The sequence below is a fragment of the Protopterus annectens genome, chromosome 4.part1 (assembly GCF_019279795.1).
Source record: "Protopterus annectens isolate FY-2018-M chromosome 4.part1, PAN1.0, whole genome shotgun sequence".
NCBI lineage: Eukaryota > Metazoa > Chordata > Ceratodontiformes > Protopteridae > Protopterus > Protopterus annectens.
The window spans coordinates 476247625-476273828 of NC_056734.1; the positions used below are offsets into that span (position 1 = coordinate 476247625).

At 43.4% G+C, this 26204-nt stretch overlaps 1 protein-coding gene across 2 annotated transcripts in view; it reads right to left on the reverse strand.

The window, feature by feature from the left end:
* ACSL3 (acyl-CoA synthetase long chain family member 3) overlaps positions 1-26204 on the reverse strand; it is a 943201-nt gene that overhangs the window by 378992 nt on the left and 538005 nt on the right. For both annotated transcript variants that reach the window (XM_044070290.1, XM_044070288.1), the window contains exon 6: positions 14612-14750. In XM_044070290.1, coding sequence (XP_043926225.1) covers positions 14612-14750 — 139 coding nt within the window. The remainder of the gene's footprint in view (positions 1-14611; positions 14751-26204) is intronic.

A 26204-nucleotide genomic window follows, 5' to 3' on the forward strand; every position in this document is an offset into this window, starting at 1 on the left:
AATATACAAAATTAGCAGAATATAACCTCACCTACACAACCACCCCTAAACACAGAGGGGAAGGAGGGAGGTAATTGGACTGCAGCAATGTGGATCCTCGAACATCTACATTTATGGTAGGTACAAAACTGTACTATGTTCTTCATTCCACATTGCTGCAGTCCTAACTATTGGGTAGAATCCCAAAGCAGAGGTAAGGGAGGCTGGCAAATCATAAGGAAGCAGGAACTGACAACATGCCCTGCAAAATAGCTGTGGCAAAACCAGCCCTAGACTTAGAGTAGAGAGGAAGGTGATAATGCTTAGAGAAAGTATGCACTGAACTCCAAGTAGCTGCCTCCAAAATATCCTTAGTTGCTACCCCCCTCAGAAATGCTGTTGAAGTGGCAGTAGCCCTAGTGGAATGAGGCCTAATCCCAGCTGGAATCTCCTTGCCATGATGGGAATAACAAAATGTAATGCAGCACCCAATCCATCTAGAAATAGTTTGTTTTGACACAGGCTTGCCCTGAGAACTCAAAGCAAAAGAAACAAACAACTGCTGAGACTGCCTAAAATCCTTAGTCCTGCTCAAATAATAACGCAATAGCCTGTGTACATCTAAAGTGTGCAAAATCTTTTCCCTTTTATTTTGGGGATCTGCATAAAACGTAGGCAAATGAATAGTTTGGTTTAAAGCCACACTAGAAACCACTTTAGGCATAAAGGAAGGATTAGTACGTAATGATACCCTATCCTTATGAAAAATCAAAAAGGCTCAACCGCCATAAGGGCCTGTAACTCAGAAACCCTTCTTGCAGAAGTAATGGCCAACAAAAAGCAGTCTTCCATGACAAGTATTTCAGTTCAGCAGTAGCTGCAGGCTCAAAAGGTTGTAGAGTAAGTTTCTCCAACACAAAATTGAGATCCCAAGCAGGAGTAGGAGCTCTACGTGGGGGTCTGATATTCTTTGCCCCTCTAAGAAATTGCTTGAACAAAGGATGTGAAAACAATGGTGGGTCACAATCATAGTGAGCTGAAATTGCTGCAGCATGAATCTTAATGGAAGAGAAAGACAAACCTTTGTCCAATAACTCAGTAAGATATTGAAGAGCCACACTCAAATTAGGCTCCGAAATCTCCAAATTCTTTGCTGCAGTCCAACATAAAAATCTCTTCCATTTTTCCAGACACTTTCCTTGTACTAGGTCTTCTGGCTTCCATAATCACATTTAAAACTTGTGGAGGAAGTTGAGACCTGCTGTCTTTCAAAACAGAATATGCCAGGCTGTTAGATGAAGAGAGTGAAGCTTGACATTGAGCAGACGACCGTCCTTCTGAGACAACAGATGTGGAATCAAGGGTAAAGGCCATGGAGGCTTCTTTACCAGACTCCTCAGTAATGGGTACCAGTGCTGCCGAGGCCAATCTGGAGCTATCAAAATCATCCTTGGCTTGTCTTGTCTGACCTTTAGAAGCACCCTTGGAAGAAGAGGCAGAGGTGGAAACGCATACACATGAAGATTTTTCCAACTGAAAGAAAGAGCATCCACTTTCCAAGCTGTGTGATGAAACCTCTTTGTGCAAAACTTTGGCAGCTGGTGGTTTAGTGGAGAAGCGAACAGATCTATGTCTGGAGTTCCCCAGGACACTGTCAACTTTTGAAATACATGAAGATCCAGTTTCCACTCGTGGGGATCCATGATTTGTCTGCTTAACACATCTGCTAAGGAGTTCTGTGCTCCCGGCAGAAACCTTGCCTGAAGAGTTAGTTGCAAGCTGAGCGCAGTCTCCCATAAAATCATTGCTTGCCTGCACAATGGGTAAGAATGTGTTCCCCCTTGTTTGTTGATGTACCACATGACAGTTGTGTTGTCTGTTAGAATCAACACCTGCCCTGGAAGAAGTAACTCCTTGAAAGCCATTAATGCAAACTGGACTGCTAACATCTCCTTCATGTTGATATGTAGATGCTGTAGTCTGGCAGGCCACTTGTCTTGTATCCACTTTCCATTTAGATGAGCTCCCCAAGCAAAGTCTGAGGCATCTGTCATTAGAATTTGACTCGCCTCTGGCCGGGTCACAGAGAGTCCCTTGTTTAGGTGACATTCCTGAGCCCACCACAAAAATTCCTTTTGAATGCAAGGTATTATTTGAATGACAGTGTCCAAATCCTGGCAGTGCTGTGTCCATACATTTTTGAGATACCATTGTAGCTTCCTCATATGCAGTTTGGCATTGGGAAGCACCAGAATACAAGATGCCATGAACCCTAAGGCTTGAAGGACTGTCCTTGCAGTCAGCCCGGACTGAAGAGATAGTTGATGGAAGTAACTTGAAAGATTCTTTTGTTTGTCCGGGGTTAAAAGGCCATCTGGGCTGCTGTATTCAGTCTCACACCCAGAAAGCACATGTCTTGAGAGGGTACTAGACTGGACTTTATTTCGCTCACAGAATACCCTAGGCATCTTAGCACTGCTATGACATATTCCAAATGCTGTAGAAGGTCTTCCTTTTCTTGAGCCAGAATCAGGCAATCGTCCAAGTAAGGATAGATTTGAATTCCTTTTAGCCTGAAGTAAGCTATCACTGGAGCCAGAACCTTTGTGAATACTCTGGGCAGTAGATAAGCCAAAGGGCAATGCAGAGAACTGATAATGAGAATCTCCAGCTCGAAACGCAGATACTTTCTGCAACTTAGTCTTATAGGCACATGAAGGTAAGCTTCCTTGAGATCTAAAGTTACCATCCAGTGATCTTTGCCCAGCAGAGGTAAAAGCTGTTGTAACGTCAACATTTTGAACTTGGGAATGTCCAGATAAGTGTTGAGGATAGATAAATCCAAAGTTGGTCTCCACGTGTTCCCCTTCTTCGGTACTAGGAACAGGCGAGAATAAAATCCTAGGCCCCTTTCTGGCACAGGAACCGGCTGAATGGCCCCTATTTGGAGTAACTGAGAAATTTGCCTGTGAGCCTCTAGTCTTTGTAGAGGAGGAATGTCTGGCATGCCTTTGAAAGGAGGCAAGGTATGGAAATAAAACCTGTAACCGTGGTGAATGATATCCAGAACCCATCTGTCTTGGGTAATTAAATCCCAATTTTCTTTGAAAAGAGACAGTCTTCCTCCCAACGGTGCTGCCAGGCGAGAATGAACTGGCAGCTGAAAAGGCAGGTCATTGGGTCTGCTTACGAAAGGACTGACCCCTGCCCTCACCAGAAGTCTGAGCAGGGGAACTCCCTGTTCTAGGTCTAAAAGAACCCTGAGCTCTGCCCCTACCACGTCTAGACCTACCCCTAGACTGGGAATCATAAGCAGGATAAGTCCATCCCTTAGCAGGCCAATTTCTACTAAATTTCGGAGGCTGCACCTGCAAAAAATCTTTAACAGTTTGCATAGACTTAGCCTTGTCCTCCATTTTCTTCAAAACTGCTTCTACAGGCGAACCAAACAACACATCGGACTGCAAGGGAGCATCCAAAATCCGTGTCTTAACATGCTCAGCTAAATTCTGATCTCTCAACCAGGCGTGCCTACGAAGAACAGAACCAGTGGCAGCCACCCTGGAGGAGGCCTGCACAGCATCAAAACCACATTGCAAGGAATGTTTACCCACCTGTTCAGACACATGAACTAAATCCTGCAACTCTTTACACTCAATACCTTCCGCCAGAGCATCCACCTTAGATTTCAACTGTGAAAGAAGAAAATTCTGATATTTTAACATGTGAAACTGACAATTCAACGCCCTCATGGCTAAAGTGGAAGAAGTATACACTTTCTTTCCCCATCTATCCAAAGCCCTTGCCTCTTTATCAGGAGGGACAGGATTTTTAACAACTGAGGCCTTCACACCTTTAGGCTCCTGAGAGACAGTTTCCGGGTCTGCCCTAGGACTCTTAAAAAGATACTTATGAGCTTCAGGCACCCTATAATACCTATCCGGTTTAACTGGGGCAGGAGGCAAAGAATCAGGATTCAGGGAAGCCTCTGCAAAAACATCTTCCACCACATTCAAAACAGGAGGTATAGCTAAAGGCCTATGCTGGGGTAAAAACAAGAATTCCCTAAGCCTTTTCCTGGAATCAGAGAAATCTTGACCTTCCCATTTAAAATGCTCCCTCATGGAATGCAGAGTCTCTGAAAATGAAAAATCCTCAGGAGGGAAGCTGAAGGAGTAGAATCATCCACATCAGAATCAGAATAAGGAGGGAACTCCTGCAAGTCTTCAGCAAGACTCAGAAGCCTCCAAGCATTGCTCAAAACTCTCAAACTCAGGTTCCACCCTAGGCCTCTTATCAGGAGGGGGCATAGAACCCCTAATCATAGTAATCAAATCCTCTGCCATTTTAAGCATATGTTTCTTAGGCAAAGACCCTGAAGCACTAGGAGAGACCCCCACTGAAGCAAAACTGGGCCTGCCCTCAAAGAAGCCTTGGAAACAGAAGGGGAGGCTCTGACCACCTTAGGAAGAGAGGGAAGAACAGCCACCGGAGAAGCCGTCTCAGCCTGGCCTACTTCCTGAGAGGATACATCCTGTAACAGTAAAGTCTCTCCTGAGACTCCAAAGAAACACCTGGCAAAACCTCCGGCTCCACTGAGCCCTCTAAAGAACCGACGTCTGGGACTGTCGGTTCTTCCACTCTAGGCTTTGCTGTTTTGTCCTTGCGCTTTTTAGCCGAAGCGCCGGAGCATCCGACGGCATTTTATAATTACAACGCTTCCCAAACACTAACCTGGCACAGTCTAACCTTCTCTTAATAGTGCGTTTGTTAAATCTAGCACAAGAGCGGCATCCAACAACGTCATGCTCAGGCCCTAAACAAGGTATACACAAAGTATGGTAATCCCTATGAGGTATCTGTTTCCCACAAGAAATACAGTTATTCACTTTTTTGACATCCGGTTAAATACTGAGGCAAGAAAAACCAAAATATTCCCAACGGGTACTTAGCCAACTTTGATTCGGTCTGAAACTCTGGCTTCAGAAACTTTCAGAACGCCAACCTGCACTCGCAAAATTGCTTCTGCATCGGACCATGCGGCAAAAAAGACTGAGGATATGACGTCGGTCATGCGCATTAGTACCCTGATGTACTGACGTCAGTCTAATGCGCCCTGACCGACGTCAGCCATATACTTTGGTATTCGGGCCGACTGGACAGCGGACTACCCAATAGTTAGGACTGCAGCAATGTGGAATGAAGAACATCTGACAATTTAAAGCCCTTATAGCCAAGGTAGCAGAAGTGTAAATCTTTTTCCCCATCTGTCCAGTGCCCTGATATCTCTGTCAGAGGGGGTAGGGTTTTTTGCAGTGGAAGCCTTGACACCCTTGGGACACTGAGAGATAGTTTCTGGGTCAGCAGCAGTGTTTTTAAAAAGAAATGTGTGGGAGTCTGGAACCCTGTAGTATCTGTCTGGCTTAACAGGAGCTGGAGGTAAGGAGTCAGGAGTCAGACTGGACTTTGAAAATACATCATCTACAATGTCTAGCACAGGTGGAATAGCAAGGGGCCTGTGCTGCGGCAGTAAAAGAAAGTTTCTGAGCCTTTTCTTAGATTCTGAGTAATCTTGGCTCTCCCAGTGGAAATGCTCCCTCATGGTATGCAGTGTTTCGCCAAAAGAATAATCCTCAGGTGGAGAAGCTGAGGGGATAGATTCTTCAGCATCAGAATCCTAATAAGGAGGAAGAGAGTACTGCTGATCAGAAGAGGAATCAGATGAAATGGAAACCTGATCTGAAGATTCATATTCTAACTCTTGCCTAGGCCTCTTGTCAGGAGGGGGATGAGAACCCCTGATCAAAGTAATCAGGTTTTCAGCCATTTTGAGCATCTGTTTTTTAGGCATGGAGGCCTGTCCTTGGGGCTGTTGTACATGTTTATTTGTCTTTAAAGCTGCTTTAGTCTTTGCCTTTGAAGCTGAAGTCGTTTTAACATATAATTGTGTAGGCCTGAAAACGCCCTCAGAAGCCGATGCCTGCTCAGACCCATCTGAGGGAATGGTTTCCGAAGGTCCAATACTTGAGTCGGTATCGGCCTGCGGCTCTAAAGTAGCGGTTGTCAGGGGCTGCGAAAGCGCCTCACTGAGAACTGGCAAACCGGCGACTGGCCTCGAAGAAGCCTCGTCGTCGGTTTTGGACCTCGGATGCCTGTCCTTTTCATTTTCTTTGCGTTTTTTGTAAACTCCAGTAGTCAGCTGTTCCGACGGCATTATATAATTAAATCGTCTGCCAAAGTAATGAAATGCAAAATCGTACCGACGCTTAATAGTGCATTGGTTAAATCTAGCACAAAACCGACAACTAGCAACATCGTGGTCAGGGCCTAGGCAAGGAATACAGTAAGAATGAAAATCCTTATGAGGTATTTGCTTCCCACGAGAAATACAATTATTAACTTTTTCTGACATCGGTCTGAAGCAAGAAGAAAGTTTCCCCAATGGGGTACTTAGCTTTAAATGAAGACTTCGGATCTGAAATTCAAACTCGAAAATCTCAGGAGTCGGCCGACCGGCACTTGCGAACTGCTTTTGCTTTGGGCACCGCGCGGCAAGAAAGACTGAAGAAAATGGCGTCGGCTGCATCTTTTATACCTCTGACACACTGACGTCAGGGAGGAGGCAATAGCAACTGACGCCGGACCTAGACTTTGGAATTCAGGCCGACTGCGGGTAGCCTGCCAGCAGCATAACCCAATTGTAATGACTGCAACAGTGAAATACAATGAACATCTGAACGGTATCCTCCAATATGGGCTTAGATGAAAAGAGGGTACACACAGGGTCCAGCCCATCTTGGCATGTATCATCTTAAGAATTGGATAATGATGCTTGGGGCGCAGTCTGTCATCCACATTTGCATTCAGTGTAACTAACATAGAGAGGTGAGTCCAAGTATTTCTGCTTACACTTCGCCTTCCAAGCCATCCTCAGAGGGGATGAATCTGAAGCAGAAAAATAAAACGTATGCCGAGATGAGCTTTTGACTATGGGAATAGGTCCCTAGTTGCAGGTACCTGAATAGCAAGGGGAGAGGATGGCTTTCAAGGCAGTCATATGTGCTCCCAAGGCAAAGGCTGCAGTCAAGGTCCATGTTGCTGGTGGGGTGAAAAGAGAAAAGTCGGCATTATTGAAGGTGGCACTAACAATGACTCCTGACTAGTCAGTTAGATCAACACTGAAGGCTCAAAAGGTATGACTGATCTTGACCTTGACTGCCAAAGTCCAGAAAAATACTGATAAAACTAAGGGCCTTGATGTGACTGCTGAAATACTGACCCCAGATGTCAGTGTTAAAGGGTCTCCTGTTCTTCTGTCACTTGACATCAGCAGCCTCAGAGCTGACAGCAATACTGGTGTTGAGAAATTTGAAGTTAAAGATTGAAACCCCAAAAAAGATAGCACAGTAAGTCTCAAAACATTTTTCCTGTTTATTCTCCAGCATTGAGGGCTCAATCACTGTCTGGGCAGGGAACAGGACCTGAAGGAATCCACTGAGAAGAAGCTTGACCTAGAAGCTACATTTGAAAGAGAAGGTGTTCGGCTCACACCTACGTAGACATGGGCAATATATGTTGCACTGACTGAGTTTATGGATGGAAGAAGATGAGAATGTAACACAGACAGCAATCAATAACTGCTTAACAAATAGGAGAAAGCACTTTACATACACACTAGCCTGGGAAGATTTCTTAAGCAACTGTGAGAACAGCTAGAGAGATCTGGAAAAGGGTCTGAGAAGCAAAGAATAGTCAGTAAAAATGAATGTATTTTGTAGCCTAGAAAGTAGTCAATTGAGTTTGCTTTTAAGTACTACCAGTCTTAATCTTGTCAGTACCGAGAATGGAACTCCAGTCCCAGAAGTGTGTGTGTGTTTTCTGAAAATTTACTCATAGTGGAGATAGTAGGTTGTTTCACTGACGGTTCTTATTATCATCACAAGCTATCATCGACTGTGTGTGTGTGTGTATGGCCTTTGGTACAGAAGGCTATGGGTTCTATTCCCACACTAGGTAGATCGACTGCTGACACTATGGTGCTGCACTCTTGAGTGTGCCGTCTTTCAGATGAGATGTTAAACTGATGCCACAGCTGCTTGAGTTAGTGGTAGCTTAGATGGACGGAAAACATCCTATGGAACCTATTTAGAAAGAGTAGGGTAAGTTCCCCAATGTCTGGAACAATTTTCCCTAGAAGTATAAATACCACCTTCAGGCTCCCCAAATAAGGACTATGAGCCTAGTGGGACTAACCTGATCAACAAAGGATCTCCAGCCAATGCCTGTTTGGACTTTGCATATTCTTCCCACCTCCAAAAAACATGCTGGCAATGAATGCAGCTGTGGGCATCAGCATAGACTCTAAATGGTGCCCTACAGGGGGAAATGTTGTACAGGCCAACCTCTTTAAGCATCTACTGTGGTGTGCAGTATCCTCAATACTGAGCGCTGTGGCAGGGCTAGCCACTTGATGGTGTAAAATATGGCTCTAGGTGATTCAGTCATGTTGACTAATGTTGCCAAATGGGCACGGGTAATTATCAGTGATAAATGGGTTAAGGACCCAGGCTACTCCCATTTTTGCCAGGGACCCAGGCTAACGGTGGGAGATGCATGTGCCCCTACTGGCCAGTGTGTGCCCACCATAAAGCCCAACAGCCCTGGGTCAGTAAGCTACTGGCCCACCAGTGTCCAGTGGAATAGCTCTGCTGAGCTACTGAAGCTTGCTACACTCAATGTAGGTTCACTGACAGGACACAGCTTGGAAGTGGATGACATGATGATGCAGAGGAGGCTGGACATTCTATGTATCCAAGAGACAAGATGGAAGGGCAATGCAGTAAAAAGACTTGGCTTGGGATCCCGAGTCTACTACTCAGGAGGCTAGAAATGGGATAAGAATTGTGGTGAGACAGGCTTCAGAAGACCGTAAGGGATATCATCAGAATAAAAAACAGACTCATGGCAATCAGAGTCTTGCCTAATGATAGGGAAGTACTCATAATTTCTGCTTATGCCCCACAGCAGGGTTGTGATAGTGAGGAAAAGAGTGTATTCATACAGCAGTTGCAGGACCTACTAGGTAGAGTAGGACAACATGAATTGGTTTTGATAATGGGTGACTTGAATGCACATATTGAGGCAGACAGAACAGGATATGAGGACTGGCTGAGTCCACATGGGTGGGGCACCAGGAATAAAGGAGAGGTCACTCTAGACTTCTATCTGGCAAATGGCTTGAAAGTAGCCAACACACGGTTCAGAAAAAGAGATAGCTGCATACAAGAGTGGCTAACAAGCAATAAAGGTAGACTTCCTCCTAGTAAGGAAAGAGCATTCTGTAGAATCAGTGATTGCAAAATCATCCCCAGTGAAACAGTCAGTCCACGGCATAAATCACTGGTTGTCACAATCAGCTGCAAGCAATGGTCACTGAAGGCTCTAAGGTTAACATTGACCAGGCTGAAGACCTGGAAGTTGATTGGAGAGAAAGCAAAACAGTTCATGGAACTACTCATGGCTCTAGCAACCCAAGAAGAGGAGGAAATAGATGGAGCTGAAGAAGAATGGCAGCACCTCAAAACAACATGTATGAGGACTAAAGAACAGATATGTGGTGGAGCCAGGTATGGAAATAAGATACATAAGGAAAGCTGACGGTGGAATGCAAAAGTAAAGGAAGTCACCAAAAGAAAGAAGGAGTGCAGGAAAAAGTGGGAGACAGAAAATAAGGATCACTCTAGAAAGGAATACTGGTTGGCTAACAAACAAAGAAAGGAGTTGCAATAGCAAAGAAAAGGGCATCAAAGGCAATCTACCAGCTTCTGGAAAGTGACTTAGTAGGTGGCACAAAGAAACTATATCAGGTTACAAGTCAAAGACAGAAAGATACAGAAGATAGACAACCTTCTTAAAGGCTGCCAGCAACAACCTGCTCACCAGTCCACAGGACATCAAAGGCAAATGGAAGAAGTACTTCCATCAGCTTCTGAATGAAGAAAACCCCACAGAAGCTGTATTGCCCCAGACACAGCCTATGATGAAAGAGAAAACGAGGAGTCCACCCTACAGGAATTAAGAATAGCCATAAGGAAAATGAAGTCAGGGAAAGCAGCAGGCTCAGATGAGATCACAGCAGATATGATCAAGAGATGCTGGATGAGATATGGGAGAAATGACTCATGAGGGTGCTCATAGCAGTGTGGAGAGAAAGGCATATCCCAAATGGAAAATAAGCAAACCCGTGCCAGTGTACAAGAACAAAGGGGGCATCCACAACTGTGGGCATTACAGAGGTGTCACACTATATGAAAGTTCTGGAGAGGATAATTCATAAATGGATACTCAGAGTAGTAGAAAGCAAGATGCGAGATAAGTAGTTTGGATTCAGATCAGGATGCAGCACAACTGACCCAATGTTTGTAGGGAGACAGACAACTGAGAAGAAGCTAGAGATGAGCCAAGAGTCCAACTGGGCTTTCCTAGACTTGAAGAAAGCATGTGACAGGGTCCCAAGAAAACTGATTTGGGCAGTACTGTGGTGGTTCAAAGTTTCTGAAGCTTTGGTAGAATTACTGCAGATTATGCACCAAGGACCCAATGATGCAAGTATGAAAAGTGTTCGGTCTCACAGAGGAGTTCCCAGTGGGAGTTTATGTGCACCAGAGTTCAGCTCTGAGCCACTGCTGTTCATACTGGTGATGGACTACATTAACAAACAGGTCAGAGGGGACAGCTCAACAAAGTTATGTATGCAAATGATGTGGCATTACAGACAGTAACTGGAATCAGTTGGAACTAGTACTAATGTCCAAGCTTACACCAAAAAACTATATGAGCACCTACATAGCTGTATGGACTCAGCAATACCTGACAGGACCAACTCATCTTCCTCAAGGAAGAGTAAACATGCCTGGTGGACAGCAAAAATTGCTGTCCAAGGCCAAGGAGGAGCAGGTGCCAAGTTAGAAGCAATCTCTCCTTTGTCTAAATAAGCAAATAAGGTCACTGGTGAAATCCTCTAAGGATAGCTTTGTGTCCAAAATGGCCACATCCACCAAGGACAATCAAAAGGCCTTCTTCACATATGTCCGCAATCTCAAAGGCAACATCCAAATTTGCAATATCACATACACAAACACCACAGATATAGCCAACCTGCTGGCAGACAGGTTCCGTGAAAACTTCACTCTCCTATCCCCCCCACCAGTAAACCAGGACATCCCCAGCACCTGCCCCCCTCCCCTCATCACCAGGGAGCAGGTCCTTAATGCTCTCTCAAAGGCAAAACATACAGTCTCCATGGGACCCGATGACATCCCTGGCTGTATCCCACATGAACTCAGGCATGAGCTTTCAGCTCCATTAGACACCCTATTCAACCAAAGCCTGAGCACCAGCTTCATCCCAGCTAAATGGAAGACAGCCACTGTCGTCCCTGTACACATAGGTGGAGCGTCCACTGACCCAGGCAATTACAGGCCCATCAGCCTAACTAGCCTGATCTGCAAGGCCATGGAATGCATTATCTTGGACCTTATAAACAAGAACATTGGCAACCTCCAAACGCTTGACCCCACACAGTCTGATTTCGTCAAAGGGAGATTATGACTGTTAAATTTGGCTGACTTCTTTTTAACAGTCACCAAAGCCATGGACGAGAGGAAGACACTGCACACCACCTACCTTGACCTAGCCAAAGCATTTGACACTATCCCCACTCAAGCATAATAGACAAACTCTCCCAGCTAGGCATCGACCTGTATGTTACCAGATAAGTAGCTAACTGGCTCACTGATAGAACCAGTCAAAGTAGGGGAAGCCACCTCTAGGAGTAGATCTGTAATGAGCGGTGTACCCCAAGAATCAGTCTTGGGGCCTCTCCTGTTTGGAATATACTTTTCTGAGGTGCAAGCCAAAACCAGTGGTCTGTGGTTGACCAAGTTTGCAGATGACTGCAAGTTGGGTGGTGTCTTGAATTCCCCTAGTGATGTGAACATCCTCCAAGAGGACCGTACCCAAACTAATGACTGGTGCCAGAAGCATGGCCTCAAAATGAATGCCAAGAAATGCATCATTATCTCCTTTGCGGAAAATGTCATCCCCACTAATTATCACATTAATAACAATGTACTAAGCAAGCAATCAGTCATGAGGGACTTAAGCATCCAGATTGATAGCAAAATGACTTTTGACCACCATATTGTCTCCACTGTACAGAAAGCTTTCTAAATGGCCCACCTCATTAGTAAGGGTATCTCATCCAGGGACAAGGAGGTAATAACATCCCTGTATGCTTCCTTCATAAGGCCCATTAGTGAGTACAATGCCCCTTTTGGCATGTACTTCACAAAGCACATGCAGCAGCTGGAGAGACCACAGAGGCTCCACACCAGGAGAACCCAGGGCCTCAAACATCTACCCTACACAGATAGGCTAAAAGCCCTGTCACTCTACTCAGTCTCATACAGATTCCTCAGAGTTGACGTATGTCCGGCACACAAAGCAATCCCGCCTTGACTGGACTGCTGCATATCCGCAAGTTGAGCTCCACTCAAGTAACCCACACACGCGACTTCAACCTGGTCTGTGACATCAACAGGACTTGTTGGAGGGACAGATTTGTATCCCAGAGACTCCTCCTTCTGTGGAATAAACTCCCTCTCCATGTCGAGCAGAGTACCTCATGAACCCTTTTTAAACGCAACCTGCATAACTGGATGGGGAACAGAAAATACACCCCAGGAATTCCACCTGTGTCAGGGTGCTGACTTGTCGTACATGGGCTAAATTCTTGACTAGGCTTGTAAGGGCCTCTCAGCCAATAGCCTAGTAACTTCCCATGATCCTATAAATATTACCTTTTAGCTATATAATAAAGTTCTGATAGCACCTTGTATCTGTGAGGAAAAGAGCTCAACCACTTAGCCAACCCCACTCCCTTCAATCTTACTTAACCAAAATGGTCAACAAAGCACACATCCTCAGCTTACACCAGTAGTTACAAACATTTATTCTTCAAATTGTTCTATATTTATACGGTCAAAATAACTTATGTTACAAAAGTTAAAATGCCTATTCCAAACAGTTATGCTGACATATATTCTCTCTCAGGCTATCATTCTCAGCCAGTGAGCACATAAATAACCTTCCTTTTCCATCTCAGTCAGGCTGCTCATCCCAGTCTTCTTCCTCTTCCAGTGCACTCAAAAATTCATCATGCTTAGAAGGACATTGGGCTGCTGGATGGAATGCAGACGAAAAGTGCTTGGAAGATAAATGCAATTAAGGGGGTGAGTTGTGACCACAGACCAGAGTGGTTATAACTCTTAGGCATTTCAATCCAAAAGACACTCGGGAGGTATGATTTGGTACACAATACCAAATCAGACAGATGAGAAAATGTCACCCTAAACAGTAAGAACAGAGGGGCAAGAAGGAATCACAGGCAGCATCCTGTAAGAACCAACTAATCCCTGAATCTCTGCAAAGTATTTCCTCACGGACAGGGCAGTAGACTCAAAGAACTGACCACCAGAATGTATGGTGGAGAGGGAATCCACATTCAAGAACAGGAAAAGAAAGGGTAAGGTAAGAATGATAGGGCAACAGAAAGTTACATTAAGTACACTTAAAAAGTCCAACTAGACTAGTCTAACTAGACAGCTGTATTGACTCTTTCTGATATCAAGCAAATATATAATACAGAAGTAACTTATTTGGCCTTCAGCAAGACAAATGAAGTAGTACCACACAAAATGTTAATGAATAATAAGACAGCCCTGGAAAGGGTTCTAGAAGTAGCCACAAAACCCCGCAAAGGAGATGAAAGCGAACAATATCAAACAAAAAACAAAAGCAAAAGGTTCGCTTGGAGAAACCAGATAAGGGCCCAAGACCAAGATGAGCAAAAGTTCAAACAGTTTATTCGATGCCAACCAAAGAGAAAAAATTAAAAAAATAAAGTAGCCACAAAACACTGGACAAATGAGTGCACAAATGGTAAATGTGAGCCCTCATCAATAAAAAGGAACGTTTAAAAGTGACATACCATATTCATCAGTATTACAGCTGGCTCTTTTCAATGTCATTTTGGAAAAAATCTTGAATGTAAAGTAAGCACAATATGCAAAACCACTGCTATACAGGAAGGTGACAAAAGGAGGAAGAAGAAGAAAGCAAGAAGGGAGAAGGGAGAATGGCCTAATACATGTCAGCTTACAAAGTGATGTTAAACAACTAATAAACACATAGAAATGAAGGGGTATAAAACTGATGGAGAAGATTATAAGCAAGTGAAAGAGGAAAGGACCTGAAGCAAAGACACTAAAGTAGAAAGGGGATGGGGGAGGGGGTCATCTGGGAAGACGTAAAAGTAAATGAGTAACTTGATATACCCGGAAGGCTGATGTCTGCCATCAGAAACAATCTTATTCCAAATGTGGGTGCTCAAAATAAGAACAGCTTTCATACACTATAATAACACTGTCCAATGATTTTCACGCTTTCTGCACAAGTACAGCTAGCTTCACAAAGCATGTATGTTAGATATATGAATAATAACACAAGTAAATCATTATTGTTAGCAAGAAACAAGGAAGCAGCAACCATCATTTAATGAAGTACAGCTTACTGATTTCTGTACTGAATCCCAAGGCTTGAACAGCTGCCATAGTGTGAACTGTAATGTTAGAAGGGTATCCAGATGAAACCGCTGGCTTATCGTCTACGACAACAATGTGTTGCAATTTTGGAACTTCTGGTAGAATAGCCTGAAGGAAATGAGACATGGGAATTTTAGTAAACAAATAATTAGACATGCTAAATAAACAACATTTTTAGCTTACCATAACAAATTACCTTTAAGGAAATCTCATCTACCAAGACACCTAAAGTACAACTGTGTGTATACTCACCATTAACAGTAGAAGCTTGAATAGATCACTGCTGCAGGAGATATATAAATGTATGGGATTGTATTTAAGGTGGAGCTGAGTTGCTAGTCTTATACTATTTCAACAGCAGAATGTCCCTAAGGATGTGAGGATGCAGTCTTGAGCTGAGGCCAAGATGGAAAGCCCAACTATAAAGGAAAGTGCCTTGCATGGTCCACATTCTTCTTTAATGTAGCCTCACATGATGAGGAAAATACAGTACCTTATCAATAAACACTTGAGGAAAAGGCCACTAAGGGGCAAAACACCTAATCTTACAGAAACTACCATCCAAAATATTTAAAGCCCTAAGAATGTGAACAACAAATCTTAAATTCTAAGTGACCAATAGTAGCATACATTAGAAAGGGTGAAAAAAACACATTTTGTAAAATAATCCACAAACTGAACACGTACAATAATAACAAAGCAAGTATTTAGTAAAGAACAGGTTATATACAAAGATCACCATTCCCATAAATCAATGCATGACAGAGAGAAGGAAGGACACACCCTACCCTGCAGCAGTGACCCTGTATTTGCACATTTGTGATTTATTATGTTCACTGCAAGAATCCTTCCTGCAGGAAATGCGTAAATATATGCAAACTATCAAGCATTGTATTCTAAGCTCCCAGAATTGAGAAGCTGATCTATACAACACATAGGTTTGACATTAATCAAATAACAGAGACGGACACAAACTGTTATTATACAATTCCTCCCCTAAAACATGCACGCTGATTTGCCAGCCTGACCAGCGTGCCCGTTGTAAATCCCTCAATATACTAATGGAAAAAGGTCCGGTCGCCCGGACTTTTTCCGTTAGTATAAAACACTGTCTCGCTATGTTAAAAGAGTTTAACATAGCGACACAGGTTTAAAAAAAGCAACCGAGATCTCCGTTGCTTTTTTTAAAGCTGTCTCGCTATGTTAAACTCCTTTAACATAGCGACACAGTGTGTAAAAAGCAACGGAGCTTTTTTTTTTAAAGCTGTCTCGCTATATTAAATGGGTTTAACATAGCGAGACAGCTTTAAAATAAGCAACTGAGATATCCGTTGCTTATTTTAAAGCTGTCTCGCTATGTTAAACCCGTTTAACATAGCGAGACAGTTTTTTTTTAAAAAAAGCAACGGAGATCGCAAGATCTCCATTGCTTTTTACTGTTTCGCTATGTTAAATGGGTTTAACATAGCAAGACAGCTTTACAATAAGCAACGGAGATTTCCGTTGCTTATTTTAAAGCTGTCTCGCTATGTTAAACCCATTTAACATAGCGAAACAGTACAAAAAGCAACGGAGATCTTGCATTCTCCTTTGCTTTTGCCCACAGCTCTGATGTACTGCGTGGGCATGCGCAGTACATCAGAACTGCCACAGAATACCAGACAGCTGCGGAAGGGCAGTAAAGAGGCATTATACAATGCCATTATTTAAGAAAAGTAATTATTTCTTTTCTTAAATAATGTCATTAATATAACAATAACCACTTCTGGGTGTGGTAATGCTGGATTTACCACGGTTGGCTTTGTTTGGTCCCTTGGCGCCTCGGGACCAAACCACGCCAACCGTGGGTAAATCCAGCATTACCCACACCCAGGCGTGGGTTATTGCTATATACTGACATCTCTTCAAGCTTTACTATTCAGACTGCACAACAGTATACAGGAAACCAGACCAGGACCTGAATACTGGCAATCTAAATACTGTATAATTATAAATTCTCTGAAGAGATATACATCACCTTTTCTTCCAAAGCATCACAATATGCTAGATTCTAAGGCAAAAACTAAACAAATAAACTTAATGATGAACTCTTTCACTAATGACATAAAACATTTTAATATTTCAGCAGTGTTATTTTACCATTGTTATCACCATTAGGATCATCCGTTCACGAACTGTCACTATATCATGCCAGGTTTCTCAATCACTTTCCATCTCTCAAATATTTTAGAGATAAAGGCAAACAAAGCCATGTCACGGTATATACAGCTGAAAATGGAACAGGAGTCTCATCTTACGACAGCTGTGGAGACAATCCTGATGGAAGTTCTCTTGAATTTCTTTTGGAAATCACTGCTGGCACCTCTTCTGAGACATCTGTATCACACAAAGTCCCCCAAAGTCTCTGCCTATCACAGTCACTGAGACGCAGTACTCGTTTTGAATAAGGGGTGTGCTTCAGAATGTACAGAGACTGTCTCTCTGAGCTCTGTCCCATTCAAAAAGTGAGTGCCTTTTTGTGAATTAAAAAGTACTGAATGAAGAATGAAAAAGAACCTATCTGAATCTCTAGAGCGGAACGGTAATACTGAAAAAAAAAAACACCACTGGGAAAGGATGTTGAATACTAAAATCCTTTAATGGTTATGCACTTTTCACCTGTAGGGTCTTCAACAGAACAATTGAACTTAATAATACTAATTACTTAAATACTCTGAAATGAACGCAGTCCTAAGTCACATGACCTCTAAACAAGTCATTAAAAAATGCACATAAACTCAATCCAAAAACAATTCAAACAACTGGTAAAACAAACTTAATGCATTTAAAACGTGAAAAAACTATGAATTTGTCTATTTACATTTATTTACACTCTGCTTTTTGTTAAGAATCACCTTGTAATGTAAATTACTGTTAAACAAGGGTGTGTTATAAGCAAAAATCTGTCATTTTAATTCCTTGTATTCCAACTCACCGCCGTCACCATTGAAAACACTAGGAACATAATCAATAATGAAAAAACAAAATTTCTGAAATTCTTACATTCAGTTGAATGTTTGCCTAAAGAGTTATCCATATTCTTTGTCTTGACTGCATACTGATGTTCATATACGTTTCCTAAATTCCCTATTGGTTTTCCCAATGTAAAATGACTTACAAATAGAGCACTTGGCTAAACAAACTACAAACTTTGAAGAAGAAATACAAAAGCTGGTGTTGAATAAATTTTGTCAATTCTAATGCCTATAAAAAAGAAGTTATGTACTCACCATAATTTTCCATGTTTGTTGTCCTTGATCTCGCTTTCCTTCTTGCTGTTTGGATTCAGAGCCGATCCTAGACTCCGACTCAGACGTATACTAAAGCTCGAGAGCTTTTACTGGCTTGAGGCTAGACCCTATCCCAGCATGCCTAGCAGTAGTTACCCAGATCTTGTTTGTGATTATATCCTAGAACTAGACCATACAAACAAACCAGAGATATACTCTACTCTACATATCAGGTGACACCTGCATATAAAGGTGTAACCCCTCCACAAGAGTAATAGAAGTAGACTGTGTCTATATCACGTTATCGAAAGTTTACTTAATCGAATCAATAAAGGTCAAACTTTATTGATCGATTAAGTAAAACATAGAATAACGTAAAAAAAAAAAACTAATAAAAAAATGAAATGGCGCAGGCAGGGGGGCAAGCCCCCCTGCACACCCCCCCTACTTAAATATACCAACTCCGAGATCGCAATACATTGAGGTAAACGGAAATCTCCACTTACGGAGATTTCTGTTTACTTGCACGATGTTCTTCACTTTCGATATTGTCGTGCCGAAAATATCAGACTCAATATTGACAACGTGAAGTAGACCCAAGTAGACTGAGACTAACCATAAGGTATGGTATAAAGGAAACCCAGCCAGTATAACCAATAAAAACAAGGGACTCTTCTAGAGCCTCCAGGAAGGGGGAAGGAGGGTGGGATGCAAGAAGGAAGGCAAGATCAAGGACAACAAACATGGAACGTTACATTGAGTACATAACTTCTTTATGTTATGTTGTCCATATCTTGCCTTCAATCTTGCTGTTTGGAACAGCGTCCCCAGCACCTGATTCTTGGGTGGCTCACTGGAAAAAAACTCTTCAGGACCGTGGAACCAAAGGATGCCTTGTTCCGGGAGGCCACATCTACTTTGTAATGAGTGATAAAGGTACGAGGATTAGCCCATGTAGCTGCTGCACAGATTGAATCCAAAGGCAGTCTGACTTGAAAGGCAATAGAGGTAGCAAAGACCCTTGTTGAGTGCCCTTTAATTTTCCCTGGAAGTTTATGTTTGCGCAACTCGTAGACATGTTTTATAGTGTCTAAAAGCTACTTTAATAAAGTCACCTTTGAGACTGCACAACATTTTTTATTGTCCACAAAGGATATGAATAATTGGTCAGATTTTCTAAAGTCCTTGGTCCTGTGTAAATAGAAACGTAACTGTCTATGAACATCCAACTGATGGAGCTTATACTCTGCCTTGCTGCCATGACTGGGGAAGAACACAGGAAGCTCTATGGAATGATTCAAGCTGTAGTCAGAACATACCTGGGGTAAGAATGAGGGGTTGATTCTGAGAGAACCTCGATCCTTATGGAAAATCAAGTATGGGGGATGAATAGATAAGGCTTGTAATTCTGAAACTCTTCTAGCTGAGGCAACTGCTACCAAAAAAAGGGTCTTCCAAATCAGAAATTTGAGCAGACAAGAAGCAGATAGTTCAAAGAGAGAAAGAATCAGAGCATCTAAAACTAAATTTAGATCCGGGGGGGGGGGTCTCTTATTGCAGGTCTTAAGAGACTAGTACCTCTTAGGAATGCCTTGCATATCCTATGGGACATGATATTGGACCCTATTTCTCCCATATGAAAATTAGAAATGGCAACTAACTGAACTTGGATAGTAGCTGCAGCTGCTCCTTGGTCAAAGGTTTCAGCAATAAATTCAAGAAATGGGAGCAGTAAAGGGATCGAGCTGATTTTTGTCTATCCAACAAGAGAACCTCATCCATTTACTAGAATGAAGTTCCCTAGTAGTGGGCTTATGGGAGGAAATCAAAATGTGTTGAACTGCCGGAGAAACCTCGGGAAGCCTGGCTAAGACCAGAAGTGGAGAAACCAAGCTGTGATCTTGTTAGTTTGAATGGAAGGATGGGGAGCCCCTGACTGATACATCAGAAGATCTGGCACTTTGTCCAGGATCCAAGGCTCCCCATGCAGGAGAGGCCAAAGGAATGGGAGCCATATCTGATGAGGCCAGTAAAGGGCAACGAAGATTAGCTTGCAACCCAATAACTGTGCTTTCTGAAGAACCTTGGGGATCATGGGAAAAGGTGGAAAGTCGTAAAGCAGTCCAGGGGGCCAATCGTGAACAAGTGCGTCCCTGGGTGACTGTCCTGGTGGTGGGACTAGGGCAAAGTAGCTGCTGCATTTGTTGTTGAGGGGGGTGGCAAACAGATCGCAGCATGACTGGCCCCATTTGTGAAAAATCAAGTCTGCAACTTCTTGTTTCAGGGACCACTCGTGAGGCATCAGTATAGCCTGACTGAGCTTGTCCGCTATCACGTTGGATTTCCCTGGGATGTGCATTGCAACCAGAAATGTTGGGAAGACATCGCCCATTGCCAAAGTCGTAGAGCCTCCCAACACAAGAGGTAAGATCTGGTTCCACCCTGTTTGTTGATGTACCATACTACCAACATATTGCCCTTCTGAATTGCTATATTCCCTGTAGGTAGAGAGTCCTGGAAATAGATGTGCAAGTGGTACTCGTGTTCCTGCCAAGTTCCTTGAACAGTCTGTCCCAGATAATGCCCCCCCACCCTATCTGGGAAGCGTCCGTGGTCACTGTAGCTACAGGTTGGGGGGGTAGAAACGGCCTGCCTATTGTCACCATAGGGGAGTGAAGCCACCACTCCAGATCCTTTCTGCAGGATTCCGTGATCAGAATCTGATGTGACATGAGTAAATCCTGGAACGACCATTGTGCAAATAGAAGCAACTGTAAAATTTTCATATAGAAGCGAGCTATAGGGACCAGAGTGATTGCCACTGCCATAGAACCTAGGACCTAGAGGACAAATCTTGCTTGAATTCTCTTTTGTGTGAACAGCATGACAACTTGGTGACAGATCGTTAATACTCTTTCTTGAGGCAGCTTTGCTATCATGGCCCTTGTGTCTAAATCTGCCCCTATAAAGGTAATATTTTGACAAGGCAGATTTTCCATAGTTTATGGTGATCCTAAGCTGAGAACAAGAGTGAATTGTAACTTCTCTTGCCCTGATTACTTGATGCTTGGTGATGGCAGTAAGCAGCCAGACATCTAGATATGGAAACACCCAGAACCCTTGATGACTCAGGTGAGCCGCAACTACTGCCATGCATTTGGTGAACACCCTGGGGCTGTGGTGAGACCAAAGGGCAAAGCTCTGAACTAATAGTGACTGGCTCCCAGCCAGAAGCGTAGATATCTCCTTAACAGTCTGTCCATTTTTATGTGGTAGTATGCATCCTGGAGATCGATAGAGCACATCCAACTGTCCTGTCCCAGAAAGGGAAGAATGGACTGCAGTGTTACCATCTGGAACTTTATTTTCTTGAATGACTTGTCCAGCCTGTTGAGACCCAAAATGGGTTTCCAATCCCCTGTTTTCTTTGGAACTAAAAAGAACCTTGAATACGTTCTGGATCCGATTTGGTCTGTGGAGACTTCCTGGATGACTCTTTCTTTGAACCTCTAGGTCTGCTTGATCAGAAAGATTGGGTGGAACATCTGGGATAGCGTGTTGTCTTTTTGACAGGGGAAGTTGGGAGAAGGGGATATTGTAACCTCCGGATATTATCGATAGTACCCATGTATCTTCTGTGATTGTCTGCCAGGCTTTTGGGTACAAAGATAATCTCCCCCACGACTGTCTTCAGAGTCAGACAGTCAGGCCTCCCTTCAGGAGCGCTGGAAGGGCCTACCAGAGAAGATATCTCTGTCTCCCTGAATCTGGGGACCCCCCCCCCCACCATGAGGTCAGCATCTTCCATTGTTATTTCTCCCTCTTCCCCTGGGGGAAAAAATCTCCATGTGTATCAGGCAAAGCTCCCAGAGATTTCCAGAACCACATTTTCCTGGTCTTCTGGCCTTTAGGATAGGGCCTAGATGGAGCAGAAAAATGTACTCCCATGGCAGAGAGAGTTTTGCCATCTTGTTCACACCTGGTAAGAGCCTCGTTCACCTGAAGCCCGAAAAAGGACGAGGCATCAAAGGGGGCATTGGTAAAGGAAGACTTGAAGGGCTCCACAAAATGACAAAGGTGCATCCAGGAGTGTCTGCGTAAGGCTACCTCTGTACCTACCACCCTGCACAACCCATCGGCTGCGTATGAAATTAGCCGCATGGAGGAGTTAACCACTGAAGTTAAGGTCGCAAGCTGAGAAGCCGCCTTGTCCAAGACTTCCGCATCTGTAGGATCCTGTAAGGTATCCCCTAACTCTTTGAGGAGATCTCTTTGAAGCATTGTAAAGTGGGACAAATAGTTAAGCGACCTGAGTGCAAAGGTCGCTAAAGAAAACATACGCTTCCCGTACCTGTCCATCATACGAGACTCTATTCGGCGGATGGACATATGAATTTCCGCTAATTCCTTCTTGGTGGCTGCTGCCACCACAGCATCAACGGGAACATCTTTAGATAAGAAGACTCCGCCTTCAGGGGCTGTAATGAATTTACTGGGCCTCTGGGGAACGGGGTCCATCATGTCTAGAGAGTTCCAAGCCTTCCAACTCACTACATGCAATAGTGGGTCAAAAGGAGGAGATACCCAAGAGGTTGAGGGTCAGGAACCAAATGTATCCAGGTACACGGACTAGTCTTCAGAAGGGGCAAGAGACTTCCTGTCACCCCTCTGTCTAAGGATTTCTAAAATGTCTGAAAAGGAGACATCTTCAGAGGGGGGCCATGGGGATCCTTTTGAGTCATCCAAGTCTGTGTCTGATGTCACGGACTCAGGGGAGTCCACATGCTTCTTCTTGCAAGTCGTCTTCTGAGGGAACTCCTCTGAGGGATGCTCAGGGGAGGTTTCGGAAGAGGTGGGATCACCCAATGGGGCGTCCTGGAGCATGAGTTCCCTACACTTACAGCTGTCTCAGTAGACAGCATGCGCATCATCTCGAAGGCATCACGGTCTCGACTCGAAAGAATCTCCAGCTCTGAAGAAGCAGTACACTTCCTCCAAACTGAGAGTGATGGCTCTGAGGTCGATATAGGAGCTGAGGTGTCCTGTGCTGAAGCTCTGAGAGGGAGAGTAGGGTCGGACAAGGGTCCAATGCTGCTCCCCCCTCGGAGCCGACGAGGGAGCATCGGCTCCCAGATTTCTCGATAAAAGGAGGTATTGAGGAGATCGGAGCGGTAGTCGGAACTGAAAGACCGGAGGGGGTTACTGGAACCAATGGTTCCACCACTACGACTTCCATATACTCTGGCTCCAAACTCAGAGGAGTCGGAGGAGGAATCGAGGCAGGTTTTGCTTGGGCTGTCAGAACCATTTCCATCTTGGATGGTCCCGAAAGTATTCTGGCTAATGCTGGTGTCCTAAGAAGCATCTTTACCACCCTCTCCACATCATCATCCGAGAGGCTCCTGGATGACCGAGAGGAATGGGTTGAAGACTGGTGACTGCTCACCACAGATTGTAATAATGGAGACTGGAGCAGACCGCACCGGTTCCAAGGCAGGAGACCTGGAACACTTGTGGGACCTTAATGGCTCCAAAAATACAGATGGAGCCGTAGGTGAAAGTGTCTTGTTGGAACCGAAAGTGGGGTCTGACTTAGCTTGTGGCTTACCCTTCTAACTTGTAGCTTGCCCTTCTCTTTAGACGAGTCCGAACTTGGAGCTGAATAGGATGAAGGCTTGACTTTTTTCCGATTTTTTTGTTTGCTAAGTCCCCTCCATAGCAGTGTCAAAGTAGTAAATATCTTAAGATTAATTTGTTTCTTCTCTCCTGCAGGACACGTGAACTAAAAGCATGGCAGATAGAACACGAATCCTGCAGGTGAACAGGTCCTAAATAATATACACAACTCTTGTGCCCATCCGTAAGGGACATTTTTTGGCAGCACGAGTCACAATTTTTGTAACTCGAAGGTTTCGATTCCTTGGCAGTATCTTTGGACATAATACAGAACAGCACTATGTAAGGCTATAAACTACTGACAAGATAACTATTCAAAAACAGACAGGAAAGCAGAGAAAGGGGGGAGAGCCTCTAAACGGCGAACTCCCCACCTAAGGAGAGCCTCTAACATAAATGGCAACTCCTTAAAAGTTAAAGAAGGCAAAAAAAAAACGAAGAACCCTCTAAGTTAAACGGATCTAGAAGATGGAAAAGCGCCAGAGAGAAAAACAGTTAGTCTCCAACAAACGCAAGTCACTCGGACGGGATAGGGAAGGTATAAGAACAAAGGACAGGTATTAATAACTAGTTAAAGAGATAAATAAGATTTATTTCAACAAGAATAACAAATAGAAAAAAAAAACACTTAGCCTGAGCCAGTATCCACAATCTCAATGCTGCTAGCGGCAAACGAGATCTGGGTAACTACCACTAGGCATGCTGGGATAGGGTCTAGCCCCGAGCCAGTAAAAGCTCTAGAGCTAGAGTATAATACGGCCGAGTCGGAGCAGAGGATCGGCTCCAAACCCAAACAGCAAGAACAAAGGTGAGGTATGGACAACATAACATTATGGACTTTCTGACATACAGACGCACAGAACAACTGTAACATCTAAAAGTCCTCCTCTTCTTGTAATCACACTTCTCTCCTCCTCTTTCCAATTATCTAATGTTTTGACCATTTTTTTTTTTTTTTAACAAAGAGTTCATCTCCCACTACCTTGCTGACATCCTCACTTGTACCCAGTATACTCCAGTTGTTTTGTATTACCTTCATAACAGCTTCACTATCCAAAGAAAAAAAAACAGGGGCATAGAAAGAGACCAATCTTGATAGCTGTGGTGCTGGACTCTATCCTTACTCATGACTTCTTGTTCTCTAACCTTTACAATAATGTTGTCTGGCTAGGGTTACTATTACGAGATCGAAAACCCATTTACACGAATATGTTGACTCGTATTGCATGAAGTACAGGAACCTCGAACGTCCAAAACTGCGAATTCCAGAATGTTGATTTGTTTTGGTTGGCCCGTCTGCGGTAGCGCTCCATAAGGTAAGTGTGCGATAGATAGGACTTTAGGGTTAGGATTTGGGTTAAGGTAAGTGCATAGATAGGTAATGTATGTAAGATTTAGTGTAGTGTTAGATGAAGGTTTTTTTTTAAGTGTATGTATATATATAATTTATTTTGTTTGGGTGCATATCTGTAGGGGAAGTGTGCAGTAGTTAGGGACCTTAGGGTTAGGGAGGGGTTAAGGGCAGTGCACAGATAGTTGTGTATGTGGGGTTTAGTGTAGTGTTGGAAGTAGGGTTTTGTTAAATGTATGTATGTGGATTATTTATTTTGTTAGGGTGTATGTCTGTAGGGGAAGTGTGCAGTAGTTACAGACCTTAGGGTTGGGGGGGTTAAGGATAGTGCATAGTTAGTTGTGTATATGGGGTTTAGTGTAGGGTTAAAGTAGGGTTTTGGTGCTTTGCTTTAGGTTAGAAGTAGGGTTTGGTTAGTGTATGTATGTGGTTTATTTTGTTTGGGTAGGTACTATATAGCGGGTGGTGGGGTTGGCCGACTATGATAGATCGATATTTTATTTTTCGCGGTTTAGTGCGTTGGGGATTTTCGCGGTTCACGGTATAGGGGTCGATGATTAGGTATTCGTGTAAAGGGTTTTTCAATCTTGTAATATAGACCCGTCTGGCTACCCTCTATGTAAAAATCTATGGTGCAATGCTCTTGAAAAACTGTCCAGACATTCAACATCTGCAGTTAAATACCTTAACCTTACAAACTGACCCTTAATAATATTTTGCTTCAAGTATGTGGGATGCATACTAAAGTATTACTAGAAACATTTTTGCAATTAATAACAATATATAGTCAGTTTTCTCCATCTTTATAAATTTCAACATACAAAAACCTAATTGTGGACATGTTGTAATGACCAGAAAACTTTAAAAATTCAGTACTAACATTCAATTCATTGAAAAATACTTCCAGTTCTGTTGTTCCCCCCTTCCAAAGGAAAAATAAATTATCAATAAAAAGAAAATAAGAAAACACATTTATATTCACCAATGTGGGGTAAAATACAAGTTTCCCACTATGCCATCACTAGATTTGCTTAATTAGGGGCCATTTAGGCGCCCATTGCCACCTTTGATGGTAAGAAACACCCTCCAAAGGAGAAAAAATTATTAAAGAGAACATAATACATTCCATCAAAAGCTTCCTCCCCCGCCTAGTAAATAATCGTTACTTTTGTTTAACATAAAAGCTGTCCATTCCAAACCATCATCATGTGCTGTTGTGTACAGTGAGTGAACATCCACTGTTAATAACCAATTCACACCTTCCAC